This window comes from Paralichthys olivaceus, chromosome 5 (genome assembly GCF_024713975.1).
Source record: "Paralichthys olivaceus isolate ysfri-2021 chromosome 5, ASM2471397v2, whole genome shotgun sequence".
NCBI lineage: Eukaryota > Metazoa > Chordata > Actinopteri > Pleuronectiformes > Paralichthyidae > Paralichthys > Paralichthys olivaceus.
Window position 1 is genome coordinate 537,501 of NC_091097.1, and position 20,000 is coordinate 557,500.

General features: G+C 46.0%; 2 protein-coding genes across 4 annotated transcripts in view; one reads left to right on the top strand and one right to left on the bottom strand.

The window, feature by feature from the left end:
• The first annotated feature begins 1,185 nt into the window (after window positions 1-1,185).
• On the top strand, window positions 1,186-3,603 carry LOC109646669 (uncharacterized). 3 transcript variants are annotated; one of them, XM_069525519.1, is made up of 4 exons: window positions 1,186-1,317; window positions 1,378-1,711; window positions 2,058-2,126; window positions 2,204-3,603. In XM_069525519.1, the coding sequence occupies exons 2-4, from the start codon at window positions 1,519-1,521 to the stop codon at window positions 3,232-3,234; spliced, it is 1,293 nt and encodes a 430-aa protein (XP_069381620.1). In that variant the 5' UTR covers window positions 1,186-1,317; window positions 1,378-1,518; the 3' UTR covers window positions 3,235-3,603. The 3 variants fall into 3 exon arrangements, with proteins under 3 accessions (XP_069381620.1, XP_069381619.1, XP_019967991.2); XM_069525518.1 differs by having other exon boundaries at window positions 1,222-1,347; XM_020112432.2 differs by lacking the exons at window positions 1,186-1,317; window positions 2,058-2,126 and having other exon boundaries at window positions 1,519-1,711.
• A 1,250-nt stretch (window positions 3,604-4,853) lies between these two features.
• doc2a (double C2-like domains, alpha) overlaps window positions 4,854-20,000 on the bottom strand; it is a 27,513-nt gene continuing 12,366 nt past the window's right edge. Inside the window, exons 8-11 of the mRNA XM_069525517.1 lie at window positions 14,229-14,452; window positions 11,785-11,866; window positions 8,782-8,878; window positions 4,854-7,408 (exon numbers count right to left, since the gene is read on the bottom strand). Coding sequence (XP_069381618.1) covers window positions 7,272-7,408; window positions 8,782-8,878; window positions 11,785-11,866; window positions 14,229-14,452 — 540 coding nt within the window. The 3' untranslated portion in view covers window positions 4,854-7,271. The remainder of the gene's footprint in view (window positions 7,409-8,781; window positions 8,879-11,784; window positions 11,867-14,228; window positions 14,453-20,000) is intronic.

Genomic DNA, 20,000 nt, shown 5'->3' on the forward strand with positions numbered 1-20,000 from the left:
TTTCTGTCAGAACAATTCAAAATAAAGGTCTAGTGGGAGCGCTGCCGGTTTCTGTCGTTAGAGGATTGCAACATGTTGTGTTACAGTGATGCTCTTATTTTGAAGGAAAATGTGCCCATGTCCTGTGTGGTGTTGGTTGAATATTGGAAACTTACTGAACCTGAGGTTTGTGCTGACAAAGTAAAATCCAACAATGCAGCTTAAAAAGTCATTATCATATTTAAATGACATCTATATGTCAGTGTTGTTATATTAATTACAACAGTGTTTGAAATGCATCATGTAATAACTGTGGTAAACACAAAATAAAAGATTTGATTTAGAGAGATCTGAAGATATAATGTTTAGATAATTGACCTGAGAGTTGGTCAAACTCACCAACTGCAGCAGAGACACAGATTCACAAACCAATTATTAATATTATTGTTGTTGTTGTTGATATTTTGCATCGAACAACATGGAACTTGATAGAAGTCATATTTGACCAACACGATGCTGACACATGCACATGACGCCACCAACAGGTGACCACATGACAGAACCACAGAAATGTAAAAACATGAAATATTCTCCCTCTTACTTCCTGTGTGTGTCTTGATGTTTATCTCTATGTTGATTTTTATTTAATGTGATATTTCTTATATCTCTAGTCTTGTATCTTCAATGTTTTCACTTTTTTGTAAATACACTTACAGCTGCTGCACCATCGTGTTTACTATGTTAGTCCAATGCACAACGTTATATAGCTTCAGTTATTATCTTTAAATCTGTATTTATATTTTGCTTCAGTACTCTGCCTCAGGTACTTGTCTTACGTGTCCTTCAGTCATTGTAATATTTGTCTTGTGAATGTCTCCATGAGCACCAACGTCTTTACAGTGACAGTCTTCATCTCACTGAACTTATTCTCTTCTTTTATTATTCCTATGCTCTAGTGTTTATGTCCGTCCGTCTGTCAGTACTGTCGACGTAAGTGATGATCGTATAATAAGGAAACGAAAGAGCTTTTAGTTTGGTTTCATCTGCTAACATGGAGGAGGCGGGGTTTATGACCTTTACTCAGGCCAGCCACTAGGGGGCGATCAAAGGGAGCCGTCATGTCATCCATCTTTATTCACAGTTTGTGTCTGGTTTGTTGTTGTCGCTAGTGTTTCCGGTAGTATTTCCGGTGGGGTTTGTTGTTGTCGTTAGTGTGTCCGGTAGTGTTTCCGGTCGGTTTGTTGTTGTCGCTAGTGTTTCCGGTCGGTTTGTTGTTGTCGTTAGTGTGTCCGGTAGTGTTTCCGGTCGGTTTGTTGTTGTCGCTAGTGTTTCCGGTCGGTTTGTTGTTGTCGCTAGTGTTTCCGGTCGGTTTGTTGTTGTCGCTCGTGTTTCCGGTAGTGTTTCCGGTCGGTTTGTTGTTGTCGTTAGTGTGTCCGCTAGTGTTTCCGGTCGGTTTGTTGTTGTCGCTCGTGTTTCCGGTAGTGTTTCCGGTGGGGTTTGTTGTTGTCGCTAGTGTTTCCGGTGCCGCAGCGGATCACGATGAGCAAACTGCCGCAGCTCAGCTCCTTCCTGTCGCAGCGGCTCGGCGCGCTGCTCCGGGATGTGCTGGACGTGGTGGAGGACGCGGTGACCGAGTACCGGGAGGAAGCGGCCAGGACCCGGCGAGAGAACGACAGTCTGCGGCGGCAGCTGCGGGACATCCTGCTGCTGGAGACCGACACCGAGTGGCTGAGTAAGGCCGACAGGCAAACACTTTCCAGCTGAGACGTCATGTAGCTTCTGACAAACACACGTGTTGTTTTGTATCTTAACACCGGATTTAACTTTAAAGTCTTTTTACTCAGAAAATCATAAAGGTACTCCATAATTATTATTTATGTGCTTCTTATAAACCAACTCATCGTTAAATTGACAGATTTTTGTATGGGGTCTGGTGTGACGTTTATTCTGAAAGGGAGCTGTGACAGTTCAGCTGGGTCCAGATTCTGAAGGATCTTCTGTTCGTGTCTCACTTCACAGTAACAAGAATATTTCCATTCTGTGTTTGATAAAACATTTAATAAATGTTTCCTTCACAGCTGCTCGAACTTCAACATGTCTCAGGAACAATTCGTTCAGATGCTGTGATTTTATCTGGATGGTCAAAGGTTGAGAAACAGTTCGGACTTAATAATATGTTTTTAATTGTTGTCTTCACTCTCAGTTTGTTTCTCTGTGGTTCCAGGGTCCAGGTCCAGTCTTGGTTTGGAGGCTCCTGAGCAGCAGCTCACGGATCCAGATCTGAGGCCGCGCTCAGAGGAGCCAGACTCCACCCTGAACCAGCCCAGAGCGCCAGCTCCTCCCTCAGCCAAGCAGCCTCACGAGCACATCGTGTCTGTGCAGCTGCTGTCCGTCCAGGATGGGACGCCCCCCGGGAAGATTCTCCTCCCCAGGAACGAGGACCTCGCTGGAGCCTGGGAGCCAGAGCTGAAGCCCGATCCTCAGCAGGAGGTGAGCAGCAAGGCGTCACCTCGTCCTCGTCGCTCCACCTTCAATCCTCCCTCTGCCTCGGCCGCCAAACACCACGCTGAGATTCCAGCATACGGAGAAGAGCCACGAGTTCCTGCTGTGATCAAAACAGAACCTGAGGAGTTCAAAGTGAGTGAAGATGAAGGTCACACAGAGTCTGTGACAGCGGTGACACACACTCACATCGCACAGGACGAGGTCACAGACCGGGCGGCGGTGCGTGCAGGTCGACATGAAGCTCATCGGAACAAGAAGCCGTCTCAGGAGAGGTTAACGGCTCCAGCCGATGAGTGTGCGGTAGCTGGTTACACCACCGAGCTCATTCATCGCTGCCCCCGCTGTGGCGAGGCGTTTGGCCAGGCAAGCAGTCTCCGCCTCCACCTGGAGCAGAAACAAAAGACCTACGCCTGCGACTGGTGCTGCAAGTCCTTCGCACAGTCGGCGGACCTGCGGCGCCACCTGCGCACGCACACGGGCGAGAGGCCGCACTGCTGCACCTTTTGCTCCAAGAGCTTCAGCCAGCGAGGAAACCTGCGGCGACACCTGAGGATCCACACGGGCGAGCGGCCGTACAGCTGCCCGTACTGCTGCCGCACCTTCAGCGACGGAGACACCATGAAGAAACACAAGCGCACACATTCAGGAGAGAAACCGTACCGCTGCGTCCAGTGCTCCAAAACCTTCACCACCGCCAGCGGCCTGCAGATTCACTTAAAGAAGGACATGTGCTTCGTGGCCAACGCCTGATTGGTCAGGAGAGAGTGATGCAGCGGGGGGGTAGAAAGCACGCCGCTGAAAAACAAAACCCTCTGTGCACATGTGATGTTTCCTGTGGTCTGTAAATAGACACACAAACACATCAGTCTTCACTGGTTGGTTTTCTGCCTCCGTCCTGAACCAGAGTCTGTTGGAGACTCGTCTGATTCGTTGGAAGGACGGGGGTGCACAGATCAGGCAGCCAATGAGTGACCAGGAGTCTTTGTTTTGCGTCTGGAGGAGTTGTGCTTCTCGGCAGCTACGCAGTTTTACTGTCTGGTGTTGTTCATGCCTTTGTGTTAATTTATTTTGTATTTATTCTGTTCTGTGAAATAAACCCTGGAGAGGTCGATTCACTGACGACGCTGCTGTTTCTTCATTTGGATTAAAGAGAAAATTCAGTTTTCAGCTGCAGTCGGACAAATGTTTAAAATCACAATTGATTTCAGAATCACGATATTATCACCACTCTGAAGAGACGTCACTGTGAACTGAGATCTTCTTGGAATATCATCGCTCCGCCCTCAGCTCTGAATTATAGATGTTTTCATTCATTTTGACTGAAGATGTTTCCCCCCAAACAATTCTAAAGTTAAAAGAGGAAAACTTTAGAAACTTTAACTTATTCACCCACTGAATGTTTCCACACGCTTCACATGAACCAGGATACAGCAGAGTGACCACTAGAGGTCAGCGGTGTCCCTAATAAAATGACTCAATACAGACAGAATGAGATGTGTGTGTGTGTGTTATAATGTGTGTGTGTGTGTGTATGTTATAATGTGTGTGTGTATGTTATAATGTATGTGTGTGTGTGTTATAATGTATGTGTGTGTGTGTTATAATGTGTGTGTGTATGTTATAATGTATGTGTGTGTGTGTTATAATGTATGTGTGTGTGTGTTATAATGTGTGTGTGTGTATGTTATAATGTGTGTGTGTATGTTATAATGTATGTGTGTGTGTGTTATAATGTATGTGTGTGTGTGTTATAATGTATGTGTGTGTGTGTTATAATGTATGTGTGTGTGTGTTATAATGTGTGTTTGTGTATGTTATAATGTGTGTGTGTATGTTATAATGTATGTGTGTGTGTGTTATAATGTATGTGTGTGTGTGTTATAATGTATGTGTGTGTGCGTATAATGTGTGTGTGTGTGTGTGTGTGTTATAATGTGTGTATGTTATAATGTGTGTGTGTGTTATAATGTGTGTGTGTGTGTGTGTTATAATGTGTGTGTGTGTGTGTATGTTATAATGTGTGTGTGTGTGTATGTTATAATGTGTGTGTGTGTTATAATGTGTGTGTGTATGTTATAATGTGTGTGTGAGTGAACGTGTCCATCGTCTCATTGTCAGTATTTTCTATTCATGTAGAACTTTTGGGGTTTGAAATCTGAATTCTTTCACATTGAAAAGAAAATCTTTATGTTGAATCTGGTTTATATTTATATTTTAATGATTTGATCTTAGTAAATATACAAGTTAATGAAGTAAGAAGGTCATTTAACCATTAAATCATTTATAGGTTAAAGGTGTTTCTTGTTGTAGTTCTCTTTGCTATCTATGGGGGGCAGTATTAACCCACTGAAAAGAATGACCAAACTCAGTTTGTGTTTGTGTTGAATCCAGATTTACTGTTGCATCGTACGTAAAACACCTGATAGAAATATAAGAACAACTGTAAAGCACGAGATCAGTGTAAACAACACGATATCGTATAGAAAGTCACATTCATACATTCAGTCGTGCATAAAAGAGAAATGATGTAACACCTTAACTTGAGCGGGATCATCGTCGTCATGTCTGACGTCAACACTTGGAATTAGAAAACAGGCGTATAGAGATATAAAGCGGTATATCAACATATTGCATCATGCGACAACAAGGAAGAACCACTAATATTGATATATAATCATCATCAGTAGTCATGGCAACAGTAGGATGCAGTTTATTCTTTCACAGTCTCATTGAGTGCAATAGAAATGTTGTGTGTGCGTTATGAAAAAACACGAGACGGTTTTAAAATGGAAGCTGCCGACAGTTCCGATTCCTCGAAGCATAAAATCAAACAAATTATCGGGATTTCTTAAACCGTGGGTTTATCTAATGTTAGCTTCATTAGCTTCTTACCTCCAGCAGTTAACTTCAACATGTTAGCTTGTGGCTTTAAAAATGATGTTTAAGATAACGTTAGCCCAAACTCTTTCAATCCGCTAGCAACAGTCGTCATGTGTGTTTAAAACATGAGGGTGTTTTTAATGGAAGCTGCTGACAGTTAACATGGAGGAGGCGGGGTTTATGACCAATACTGTGGCCAGCCACTAGGGGGGATCAACACATTTTGGCTTTACTTTTGGGGGCCGTCATGTCGGCCATCTTTATGTATAGTCTGTGGTTTAACACCCTGGAACACGTGAGGTATCGAACACTTGAACCTGATCAACGTGTAACTGAACATATGAAGGGTGGCACAGAGAGAAAATGGATTCTGCTCCAGAGACCATGTCTGAGTCTGCTGCCGTCTGAACGTCATAAGATCTGTTGTTCCACACTTCTCCTCCTCTCCTCCTCCTCTTCTTCTCCTCCTCCTCCTCTTCTCCCCCCCCCCCACTGTTTGAAGTGTCTTCAGTCAGAGTGTGTTTTCCGTACTCGTGTCATGGTCAAAGGTAAATTGTGTTTTCACTGCTGGAGATAATTAACTGTGATGACCTGTTTCAGGTCGTCTGAAGTGCTTCACCTCGGGATCCAACAGAGGGCGCTCACTGTCAGTTTGACCAATTGCATTGCATCAGTAAAGTCAGTTCTGTTGAGACGTTTGCTCTGGACGGAGACGTCCTGAATTTGGAAAACAACGAACTAATTGAAACCAACTTGATTCTTAGCTCCACTCAGGAGTTAATGTTTCCTTTGTTACCATGGTTACACACAAACTACCGAAGTCCAACACTGCACACGGTATTCGAGGCTTTCACTGATTTCTTTGGGAATGATTCATGGATCTAGATTTTAAAAAGCAGGCTTGTTGACAGGACTGATATGTGTGTGAAGTGATTTCAGGGACAGCTGTCTCCTCCGGGAGTAAGAGTTCATTTTCTGAGGAAATCTGCAGCTTCACGTGTCCAGAGCTCCAGATGTTAGACGTTAGCGGTGTTAAGGTTCTTCAGAGAGTCAAAGTGCAACACAAGACGTGTCCATGCTTACAGTTCAAGTCCAAGAAGAGAACGTAGTTTGTCCTGCCTTCGTAATTATTATACTAACATGTAAACTTTGCACAACATGCTTCGACAAAACTACACGTGCTCATGGTCATGCCAATAAAGCCGTGTGTGTGGGAGGCTCAGCACAGGGAACGCTGACGTGGCTGCTTCATGCACATACACTTGAAATGAAATGATTTCATTTCTTTCTCATGTTTCTGATCGATGATCACTTTAATCTTCAAAACAACACATTGATCCAGACGAGTCTTCAAAGAGTCAGGAAATACATCCAGAAGTTTCATTTAACCAACATCAGGATTATTCAAAGATTCACCACAGTTTAGTTTTTGATGCTCAGCTTTGAGCCTCCAGTGTTTCATTAAAACACCAGAGAACAAAGACAGAGAATCACTCTGACCAGAATATGTACAGACAGGGGGCGCTGTCATGTCCCCACCAATATGTTGATTACTTCTTTTTGGATTCAGACTCTTTGACTGGAAACGAAGATACTCGATGAGAAGAAGATCATGCAATTTAATTTAAGCTAGAAGTGATTTCAGTTTCTGTTCTGTGAGTTCCACCCCTCATAAGTCAAGTGTGTGTGTGTGTGTGTGTGTGTGTGTGTGTGTGTGTGTGTGTGTGTGTGTGTGAAGCTTCTTCTTCTTCTCGTGGACGACTCACTGTTGAATATGGAAGGCACACCAGCACCATGCTGCTCTGGCTGGTTCCTGTGGCGAAGACACTGGTGTCTGTCCCGTAAAGGAACCAGAGGAACCATGTGACCCTGAAACGGACTGCAGGCCTGGAGGGGGGTGCAGAGGGCTAGTCGTGGCTGAGGGTTCGTGGCAGCTCATTGGTCAGGATGTGCCACCTCTCCACCCTGCGGCCCTTGTTCTTCAGGCAGTCCGTCCAGTGACGGAGGGCGTCGCCCTGCGAGTGACAGCTCAGACAAACGCCACCTGAAGACCACGAGTCGAGATGACAGAGCGTCAGTGTGGAAACTCTACAGATGATGTTGATACTGATATTATTCTCAATGAATCCAACGATTCCTGTTGTTATCAAACTTCCTGTGATTGGTCCAAAAGTTCAAACTCTCTAAACAAAGTGTTTCCAGTGTGAACCAACAGAACCAGGTTCAGTTTGATCCAGACCCAGAACTCACCAAGGACAGCTCACACCCCAGCCACAGACTGTTTGCTCTCCTCCCCTCTGGGAGGCGCTACAGGGTCCTCCGTTCCCGTACGAGCAGGCTCAAGAACAGCTTCATCCTTGTGGCTGTCACCCTACTGAACTCTAGTCCATGGAGATAGCCCCCCCCCACCCCTGAGACTATACCTCCCACTTCCCCCCTGGCTTGACTGCCGCACACCTCTCCAGCCACTAATCATTTGCACTGTACCCCCCCCCACCCCCACCCCCACCCTCACCCTGGCTTGACTGCCACACAAGTGACAACCACTGAACATTTGCATAAGAACGTCTTTTTTATCACACTTTACTGTTTACCCAACTCTTAACTGTAATACCTGTACTTAGAATACTATTTTGCTGTTTTACTGTACTAACCGTACTTACACCACTTACTAATCATTATATTACTATACCTCATTCACTTCTTTTTACTTATTACCACCACTAATACTTACACCTGCACTTTATATATTTCACATTTATATATTTCACATCTATCTACACTTCCTACCTCAATTGCTGCTAGTCCCAATTCTGTTCTTTTTTTCATACCCAACTCTTACTGTATATATCTTAATTATTCAATTATTCCACTTTACATATGCACATACTCTGCACTTTTATTGCTATTTTGCACTTCTGGTTAGATGCTAAACTGCATTTCGTTGTCTCAGTACCTGTACTCTGTACAATGACAATAAAGTTGAATCTAATCTAATCTAATCTAATCTCTTCTGGTCTGAGGAACCGTTCACACCTGAAGTTCAGCTTCAGACTGAAGCTCTGAAACAAACCAGGTGTGAACGAGTCCTGAGTCTGTCAGCTTCTCTGTTAATGTCATAAATAAAATGATGAGGACTCTTCTGTGAGTCTGAGCTGAGCAAGTGAGAGCAGATCAGACATGAGACAGATTTATCAAGAGTGTCGCTGCGTTAAAGACCGTCACCTGTCTTCATGCTGTTGTGTTCACTGGGGGGTTATTGGATCTGTCCCCACCAACAAGTTTTCTGGTTTGAAAAATGCTTTTCTGTAAATCAGTCTGATTCTTTTACGCTCAACTGATCAAGTTTCATTCCACAGAATAAGAGAATTCCTTGTTTTGTGTGTGTGAGCCCCGTCGTGTCACCCCCCCGCTCACCGATGAAGTCGTTGGAGCGTCCCAGGTCGTAGTCCCACACCGTCACCTCCAGCGTCTTGTTGCTCAGCTCCGCCAGAGAGATCTCATAGAAGAACTCCTGCAGTGAACACACCGACACAGATGAGGGGACGACTCCAGACAAAACCTTTTTCTTCTTGTCATCAAACCAACACTGAATGTGTCTCACAGCTGAACTCCACTGTTCCACCGTACCACTGTGACAATTATCCCCAACGAATGTTTGATTATTGCTGTATTTTGAAATTAGCTGTATTTGTATTGTCATTATATTTCTTAGCATTATCACCGATACAATAAGAACTGCATTATTCACTGCATTTCCACTGAATGACAACAGAGTAGAATCTGATCCAATGGTTTGATTCAAAGTGTTTCTAGTAAAAGCTTGAAGTGATCTGTGGTCGCAGATTGATTCATCATGCTGCTTTTGTATTATTATTTATTTAGTTTTATGAATGAGGTTAAAAAGTTAGTGCATGAACAACGAACTGGCTAAACCCAGGTGTGCAGCTATGGTTTTATTGTGAAGGGTTCATTGCAGTAACAGGAAGTAGTATGAGGCAGAAACAGGAAGTCTGTGTAAGGTTTGAACCAATGAGGAGTTGAGGAGTTCGATCTTCTTCCTGTCACCAGATGTTTGGATTAGCTCCACGTGTTCATTAGCTCGTTAGCTGACAGGGTTGTGATTTGTTAGCGTTCATTAGCAACATGAATGAACTCTTAGCTGCTGCATAGCTAATGCAGCCGTGGTGAAGCTAACAGCTAACAGCTAACAGCAGTGCTCAGATACACGACACATCCGGACACCTGCTGCCCGAAGACCGAACTGAGCCAAGGTAACGAACGTCCCTCCTCTGCTCTGAGACGAAACTAAATTAACTTCACGTAACTCGTCACGTTATTGTGGAGGCAGAGCTCTGTGGACACACAGCAGAGACACACAACAGGACACACAACAGGACACACAGCAGAGACACACAGCAGTACACACAGCAGGACACACAACAGGACACACAGCAGGACACACAGCAGGACACACAACAGGACACACAGCAGGACACACAACAGGACACACAACAGGACACACAGCAGGACACACAGCAGGACACACAGTAGAGGACACACAGCAGGACACACAGCAGGACACACAACAGGACACACAGCAGGACACACAGCAGGACACACAGCAGGACACACAACAGGACACACAGCAGGACACACAGCAGGACACACAGCAGAAGACACACAGCAGGACACACAACAGGACACACAGCAGGACACACAGCAGAGACACACAGCAGGACACACAGCAGAGACACACAGCAGGACACACAGCAGGACACACAACAGGACACACAACAGGTCACACAGCAGGGTTTCCAGTGAAGAACCTGCTGTAGTTTAATGTTTTGTCTCGTTCCACTGACGAGGAGCAACGTGACAGCAGGTTCAACACTTTTGTGAGTCTCCTGAAAACGTGTCGTCAAATTGACGAAGATGTTTTGTGTACGTGAGTTTTCCTAATTTTTTAGTCTGTGAGTGGAAGACAAGACTCATTGTCCATCATCCATTTACACTCTCTTGACTCATCCACTAACACGGAGGAGGCGAACTATGCTTCTGTCTTTATTTACAGTAAAAGTGTATCTCATTGTATTGTGCTCACATGGAAGTACAAACACGTGGAGTAAATACTTTTTTTTCTTTTGCATCAATATTCATTGAGGTTGAATATTTTTCTGACCGACAGATGAACTGACACGTTTTCAACTTTTTTATCTCAGCACCAGCTTTTTATTCTCCTCTAACTTTTCTATCTGAAGACTTTTTAAATTATTTATGACGTTCAGAAGACGACTTGTTTAGAAAAAACAACATGAAGCGTTGCAGAGATACTGTCTGATTTACATAAAACTAAAAACTCAGACTACAGGTTCATTCAGATCGTCTGTGTGGGTGGAGCTGAAGGGGAGCTCAGGTCGGGTTGGACCTGTGACCAGGAGGCAGTGGTCTGGGACCTGGGGACATTGGTCTGGGACCTGGGGGCAGTGGTCTGGGACCTGGGGGCATTGGTCTGGGACCTGGGGACATTGGCAGTGGTCTGGGACCTGGGGGCAATGGTCTGGGACCTGGGGACATTGGCAGTGGTCTGGGACCTGGGGACATTGGCAGTGGTCTGGGACCTGGGGGCAATGGTCTGGGACCTGGGGACATTGGCAGTGGTCTGGGACCTGGGGACATTGGCAGTGGTCTGGGACCAGGGGGCAGTGGTCTGGGACCTGGGGACATTGGCAGTGGTCTGGGACCTGGGGACATTGGCAGTGGTCTGGGACCTGGGGGCAATGGTCTGGGACCTGGGGACATTGGCAGTGGTCTGGGAGCTGGGGACATAGGCAGTGGTCTGGGACCTGGGGGCATTGGTCTGGGACCTGGGGACATTGGCAGTGGTCTGGGACCTGGGGGCAATGGTCTGGGACCTGGGGACATTGGCAGTGGTCTGGGACCTGGGGACATTGGCAGTGGTCTGGGACCAGGGGGCAGTGGTCTGGGACCTGGGGACATTGGCAGTGGTCTGGGACCTGGGGACATTGGCAGTGGTCTGGGACCTGGGGGCAATGGTCTGGGACCTGGGGACATTGGCAGTGGTCTGGGACCTGGGGACATAGGCAGTGGTCTGGGACCTGGGGGCATTGGTCTGGGACCTGGGGACATTGGCAGTGGTCTGGGACCTGGGGGCAATGGTCTGGGACCTGGGGACATTGGCAGTGGTCTGGGACCTGGGGACATTGGCAGTGGTCTGGGACCTGGGGGCAATGGTCTGGGACCTGGGGACATTGGCAGTGGTCTGGGACCTGGGGACATTGGCAGTGGTCTGGGACCAGGGGGCAGTGGTCTGGGACCTGGGGACATTGGCAGTGGTCTGGGACCTGGGGACATTGGCAGTGGTCTGGGACCAGGGGACATAGGCAGTGGGGGTCTTACCTCGTTGAATTCAGGGTTGAGGGTTTTTCTCATCACTGTTGTTTTGTGCTTGGATTTCTTCTGTATGTCGGGTTTCAGGTATCTGACGGGATCAGGAGGAAAAAGTCCGTTAGTTTAGTTTCATGTCCAGTGAGCGGAGGACGACTGCTGACAAATGATGAATAATTATAATAACTATATCTTATAAGAGCTTTTATTTCCATTTGTCTTAAATGACACTTGTGGTCACCTCGTAGAAAACCAACAACAAGAACTAAATGAACAATGACAAAGACATCCGGAGCAGCAACGTGACGATTTCTGTAATTTGTACGTTTTTCATATTTGATCTATTTCATATATTTGATTTAGTCCAATATTATTTGATATGTTGGCCCGTGGACACTCAATGGAAGTAATAGCTGAGTCATCATATCAAAGATGATTAGGCTCGTTGATCCTGATTCTTTTAATAAAAGCTTAATTTTGTGTCATGAGACTAATTAGAGATTTGTTAATTAGAGAACACTGTCTGAATCGGCGTGAGGGGAAATGACGCAGTGCGCTTAATGAAGAGTTTTCTTCTGCAGTATCGTTTCCATTCTGCAGCCTGATGAAGTCGTGTAAATCATCTTTAATGAAGTGGTAATTAATAATTAATCAGAGTCAGTTTTACAGTGAAGCTCTCACAGCTCAGTGACTCAGCTGAGAGCAGGAAGGTGAAGGCGGAGTTTCACACATCATCCTCAGCGATGGCGGCCGCGGCGGCAGCAGCCGCCCTGGAGCCACTTCACCGAGCAGAGCTGCGCTGTAATTGGTTCTGACCGGTTATTACAACAGATGACTCGGAGAAATAAGCGCGAGCTGGAGTCTGGTCCGATACCCTCGGCTGCTTCCTCTTCATCCGTCACTCCCCTGCAGACTGTTACAGGCTGGTGGGAAGAGAAACCACGGCTTGGGCCCCGTTGCATTTTGGGCCCCTGATACGATGTGATCTGACTGTGGATGTTGAGCGAGCGCTGAGAGAAGCTGTGCAGGAAATTAAAAAGCCCTGAGCTGCCGGCTGGATCATTTTGTCTCAATGGACTCTGAGCAGATCAGAGTGAACTCGTTCAGCTGCATCGTTGTTACTGTTTGATTCCAAATGAAGGAATGAAAATGATTTTAACACGTGAACATGATCTGTATTCAAATGTCCAGTAAACGATTTTCAGTCCAAACCACAGACTGTGAGAAAAGATGACGACCCCCAGAAATAAATATTAACTCAATACTAAATATCTCGATACGAACGCTGCCATCCCGTGGTGGTGATGTCATTTGCAGTCAGTCGGGAACTGCTGAGGAGATGAAAACGTCGGACGTGTGCAGAGCGATGAACCTTCTAACGTTCAAGCTTCCACTGTTGCTCTTTAATCACCTGATCTTTAATCAGCGGCTTAATGACGCAAAACATCAAACGTTATCAGCTGCTGATCATCGCACAGTGACGGAAGGAAAGGAGATGAGTGAGTCTTATCGACTGTCTGAGGATTATCGTAATATTATAATGTTCATCTCTGGAGTGACTGAAGGAAAGATGTTGGTCATAAACAGAGACAGGTGTCATGAATCCTACCGGTCATCTGACTTGAAAACTCTGTGTTTAGTGCGAACTAGCAAACGCTTGAATTTGGCGTGCTAACTAAGACGATGATTAAAGTCGACACATCACAGGACGATGAAACAGTTGAATCAAGGTCACGGTGACGTCGTCCTGTCTTCAACTTATTGAAAAGAGAAACTTGTGGACGACACGTCTGGTTTTTAAACAGAATATCGACCTGTTTTAAACTGAGTGTGAGTCGTCATCTGTAAAACTGGTGAATGTCCGACCCCTCAGCTGTCAGTCACGCTCTTGTTCTGGCTTTGTATTCAGACTGCGTCTCCTCCGAGTACCGCAGGAATCGAACGCCTTAACTCCTGGATTTTGGCCCCTGGTGTTTCCTTTTGACAGAGCTGAGCTGCTGCTGATGATCCTTCCAGCCGAGGAACAGATGGTGCTTCTCTGAGGACAACTGCACCATGAAGATAGAGTTAATAAGATGGCAGGACGCCAGCGGTATTAAGGTCCAGTGTTTGTGTGAGGCGACGCACACCAGCAGCTTCATGACCGTTGGTTTCTATCAGTTGTGTCGTCAATGATTCCACTTGCCAGCCTGAAGGATGAACTTAATGTTTGAATAGTTGAGCGTCACTGATGTGTTTGGTAAATTGTGGAAACACTGAAGCAGCATCACGGCTCAGTGAACTCCAGGAAATAGAACTGCCACTAAGTTAACAATCAAAAAGAGGAAAAACCAAACGAGGGCTGGGCCATTAACACAAAATGCAAACGTGAAGGAACAGATTTTCTTTGTTTAGCATCGGAAACACTGGAGAAGAAGATGAAGAGTGTTTGTAACGTTTAGTTTTTGAGTTCTTACATTTTGACGTAGGGGTCGGAGAATCCGTTGACGTCCATGGCTGCCAGGTGGGCGCAGCGCTTCACGCCCACACAGAGACCACCACTGCGGCGGCCTTCACCTCCTCCTCCTCCTCCTCCTCCTCCCTCCACATCTTTATCATCCAAACTCAGCGGAGGCAAAAACTGCAGAGAGAGCAGAAGACGACCTCTCTCCTCCAGACTGTGGAGCTGCTCGTTCTCCCACTGCGTCAAAACCAGAGGAGTTGATTAGTTTGGTAGATTAGTCAGATGATTGAAATGAGTCAGTTTAAGTTAAATCAGATGTGTTTAGCTCAGAGTGTTTTAATGAGTGTTTTCTGATTTGATTAGAAGAAGCTGGAAGCTGGACGGAGGAGAGCAGGTCTGAGACAGAGCTGTTGACCCACCTCCACCCTCTGAGTGCTCGGGGGGAGGTGAGAGACTGAGCGTGTCGGCCATGATCGCATCACGTCACTCATCTGAAAATAAAGCAGATGTCGGTGGGAGTCGAGTCTATTCAGTCTCGCTTTAATCCTGTTTTCTGCTGATGAGCTGCTCAATTTAATTTCATCCTGAAACGTTCTCACACAGAGGAGAGCTTCAAACGCACCAGCACCCCCTGGTGGTGTTTGTAATTACTGCAGGTATCTGATTGGATGTTTGTGGTCACAGTTGAATCCTTCATCTCTCACCCGCCCTCTGTTTCTCTGTCCCGGGCTGAGACCTTCACCTCACGAGCATCAACTCATCCATCGCCACACTTTGAAGAGAAGTTGTTTCTAAATTCAGTCGGTATTCAGCTCCTGCTTCCAACTGTCCTTCACAATAAAAGTGCAGCTAAAGGTCAGAAAGAAGGTCGATGACGTTCAGAGGGAGTCAGCAGCTTGGCTGGATTTCTCTCCCGCCTACTCCACTTGGTGGGAGAGGAGCTTTGTAGATGAAACCTGAGCTGAGTAAGATTTCAGCTCAGCAACATTTACAAAGTGAAATAAACCTTCAGCTCTAGATTCCTCCTCCGATCCTCACTTCGACCAACCTCAGGTTCATGTTACAGATGAGCTGCTGACGGACATTCACTCCGAAATGAACCTTTAAAAAAGGGAATACACTGCGTTCTCATTGCCTCCAAAGGATTTTGCCTGTCCTGTTCTTTCTCCGTCACCATGTTCGATTTAACAAACGTACAAATGAGGCGCTCAGTCACTGTCTTGACAAATTAGCACGTTCACTTGGTTGTGACGTTTCCATCCCCGCCGATCGGAGCCAGGTCTCCGCCAGCCTCTGTAGTTGTTCAGATGTTCAGCTGCTCTCTGAGTCTGTGGCTGTTTGATCATCTGAGTTTTGTGCAGTGAAAAGAATTAGTCTCACAAAGATCAGATGAACCAACAATGACAGAACCACACTTCAGAGTTTGTGTGATATGATTGAATGGTTATGGACGATTTGGTTGAAGACCAATGGTTGTAAACATTAAATCTCTACTGAAGAAAAACAGCATAAATTATTCACATCATCACATAATCCAACAATCATTCATCTAATTAATCTAATCACATCCATAGTCTGCTGATATATATTATATATATATATATTATATATATGTATATATATAATATACACTTCCCTGTAAAAACCTTTAAAGGGGTTAATCACTGCTGCACAATGTGCACAATCATATTCTAACACATTCAGCAGCAGAGATGATAAATAATTCATAGCAACAACAGAGTGAGCATTAAATTAAAATTAGAATAAGTTGCTATGTTAAATAAATAAAGATCTTTTTGGACCAAGGCTGCTAATTAGACATATTATGTCTCCATCAGTTTCTATAATTGATCTGGAAAAGCCCAAAGCAGAAAACCAGCAAAACAAGCGTCATAAACAAACCTCGTATTTATCACTTGAGTAAAGACGGCGTCGTCCTCTAATCCCAGTGATACAGAGCGAGACACACAGTTGTTCTCTTTCAGTTCACACACACAAAAGACGCTGAGTCATTAAGTAAAGCTCCTGTTTGGTTTTCATGGACAATAAAACTGCTCCCTCTCCTCCAGCTCTGATAAAACAGCGTTTGAACTGCTGAGGCGAAGGCAGGCGTCTAAACACAGCAGGAATCTAACCACAGCTTTAAACTGTCTAACTGGATGTCCCAGTGTCCGATCAGCTGATGAGACACGTCACCACCAGGGACAACACGCTGTCGGTAATGGACGCAGCTTTGTTGAACCTGGTGGATGAAAACAGACGACACACAGGTCAAAACCAACAAGTCCCAGGAACGTACACTGCTAAAATTCTGGTTAATTATTTTCATTGTAAAGTCAAGTAATTGTATTATTCTTATTATTCAGTTAATCTCTGAGGTTTTGAATCAAACTGACACAAATGATCGAAGCAGGAGCTTCAGTCTGACTCTGAATCCGACGTTACATTTCGAAAGGTGGAAGAAAGAGACTTCACGAGTCACTGAGAAAAACCTTTTATCTCCAGAGCATCAACTGAGACGAGACTTTGATTTCTCACCTATTACAAGATGCCCCTCTGAATTATTTCATACAAGACACCCAGCTGGATATATTTACTACAGATCATCCAACAGGAATAAACCACACAGCAGTCGTCTCAGTGGACACGCTGAGCTGTAGTTTGGTCAGAGACAGAGACGCTGAGCTGTAGTTTGGTCAGAATGGAAGTGACAGACTAATGAACATGTAACCCTCAGGGTCAGAGAGATGAGGACGAGGACGTCCAACACTAACCTGCAGCTCAGACTCAGAGACTCCGAGACACAGAGACACAGAGACACAGAGACTCAGAGACACAGAGACACAGAGACTCAGAGACACAGAGACTCAGAGACACAGAGAGGGACACAGAGACACAGAGACTCAGAGACACAGAGACTCAGAGACTCAGAGACCCAGAGACCCAGAGACTCAGAGACACAGAGACCCAGAGACTCAGAGACACAGAGACTCAGAGACACAGAGACCCAGAGACTCAGAGACCCAGAGACTCAGAGACCCAGTGACACAGAGACACAGAGACTCAGAGAGGGACACAGAGACACAGAGACTCAGAGACACAGAGACTCAGAGACTCAGAGACCCAGAGACACAGAGACCCAGAGACACAGACACTCAGAGACACAGAGACCCAGAGACCCAGAGACACAGAGACTCAGAGATTCAGAGACACAGAGACTCAGAGACTCAGAGACCCAGAGACTCAGAGACACAGAGACTCAGAGACTCAGAGACCCAGAGACTCAGAGACACAGAGACCCAGAGACACAGAGACACAGAGACTCAGAGACCCAGAGACACAGAGACACAGAGACTCAGAGACTCAGAGACCCAGAGACACAGAGACTCAGAGACCCAGAGACTCAGAGACACAGAGACCCAGAGACCCAGAGACTCAGAGACCCAGAGACACAGAGACTCAGAGACCCAGAGACACAGAGACACAGAGACCCAGAGACTCAGAGACCCAGAGACACAGAGACACAGAGACCCAGAGACTCAGAGACACAGAGACCCAGAGACCCAGAGACTCAGAGACCCAGAGACACAGAGACTCAGAGACCCAGAGACACAGAGACACAGAGACACAGAGACTCAGAGACACAGAGACACTGAGACACAGAGACCCAGAGACTCAGAGACCCAGAGACACAGAGACTCAGAGACCCAGAGACACAGAGACACAGAGACACAGAGACTCAGAGACTCAGAGACACTGAGACACAGAGACTCAGAGACACTGAGACTCAGAGACCCAGAGACACAGAGACACAGAGACTCAGAGACTCAGAGACACTGAGACACAGAGACTCAGAGACACAGAGACACTGAGAGGGACACTGAGAAAAATGAAAAGTGGTTTCATCTCCATGTTTAATTCCCTGGACATGATCTCTGAGTATCGAGGACTAGTTCAGATAACAGTTTGTCTCCTCTGCATCATTAGATTCTTGATACAGTTTGATGCAGTTCCACCAGATGTGACTCACATTTCTCTCTGAACCACCAGAACTAACATCTCTCTGGTGTCTGAGCTCAGTGAGCAGGTCGGTCAGGACGTCATCAGCTCCGTGTGGCAGTAAAGACTGGAAACAACCATCGCCGAGCACAGCGTCCTCTAAACCTCACAACTGGTTCCATCAGTTTAATGCAAAAACCTTCACGTGAAAAAGAGTTTTTCTCGTGGATCTCTTGTGGAGTTCCTCAGGGAACCGTCTTGGGTCCACTCTCGTCTCACATTTGTTTAAATCGTACGTTGTAATTGTTGAAGATTCCGATGTGCCGTTACTTCAGCTTGTTTTCTGCTTCCACCACATTCATAAAGACGAACGTTCTACCGATGTGAGATCAGCTGAGCAGGTTACTCTGACAACGAGCGTGGAGACGTGACTCAGCAAGATCAAGTTTACTCGCTGTTGCCCCCTGGTGGTGGATGTTGGTGCATTCCGCTGCTTCCAGAGGCATTTTGGTCTGACAGCTGATGTCGTCTTGTTAAACCTGGAAATGAATGGAGAGGTTCCCGACGCGTGTGGTGATGTCTGAAAGATGTTTTGAATTTGTTTCCTGAGCTTCTCTCTGACTCGTGTCTTTGAGTCTCAACACAAAGCATTCTGGGTCTTCTGAAGCTTTCAGATTGAAGTGGTAGAAGTTGAGGGAAGCTCAGCGTCGTGACTCGAGCTCAGCAGGGGCCGAGAGTTCCTCTTCAGATTGTTTACTTATCTCCAGACAGACAGAGTCCTGGTCCGTGTCACTGTCTGTTCCCTGCAGAGCGTCTGGACTCCTGTGGGTTTGAGCTCCTCTCGACTCATCAGCTGTCGCTCGCTCACACTCGTCCTCCTCCAGCTGTCACTCTCTGCTCTTTTGAAGACGTCTCTGTCTCATTTATCTGGAGGCCTCTCTCGTCCACTCTCTGACCCTGAGCTTAACATTCTTTATGTTTCTGCTGAATTTGTGCGGCTGCGTCTTCGTCGACCGCCTCACACTCAGAAACCGGAGCTCAGGAGAAAGTTTTACTCTTCACTTCTAGTTTCTGATATTTTTAATAGATAAAGATCATTGACTGTAAATAAAGATGGACGACGTATCTTCACTTCCTCCCACTATCCCCAAATGAAGCTAAAATATGTTTGATTCCAACGCTGCCAGTCTGTGTTCGTTAGTTCTGAGGTTTATCAGCGAGTGACGACAGTACAAGGTTGGCACCTGACAATAAACCGAACAAAGAAGCAGAAGGATAAAAGAAAGTGATAAAAGTCTGTCAAATAAAAACTGTCCCATAAAGTGAGTTTGGAGAGGAGCTCTTCACAGAGTGACGTGAACCTGCAGGATCCGTGTGAACAGGTTTAAACTGGGCTGCGGTCAGGCAGCAGAGCTCCTCCTCTCCTGCAGCTGCGCTTTAACCAGCGAAGGTCAAACGGCAGAGCTGAAAGCTAATGTGATTTTATATCTGTGCAAAATCCCATGACGGTGAAATAATTCAGGGAGGGTCCGTGGAAACCGAGGGACAGGCGACACAATGTCACAGCAGCCGACACTAAGAGTGGCCCCCGTGATCCAGATGTGGTCTAAAGACAAGTCCGCTCATATGCTGTAGTTCTGATGCTCTGCAAAGGTGAAGCTAAATCAACTAGATCGCCCCCTGGTGGCTGGATGCAGTATAGTTCACAGACCCTGCCTCCTCCACGGTTTCTGTCTCCTCAGGTCGTTGTTATCTCACTGGTGTTTGTTTCTGATCAGTTTGGTTT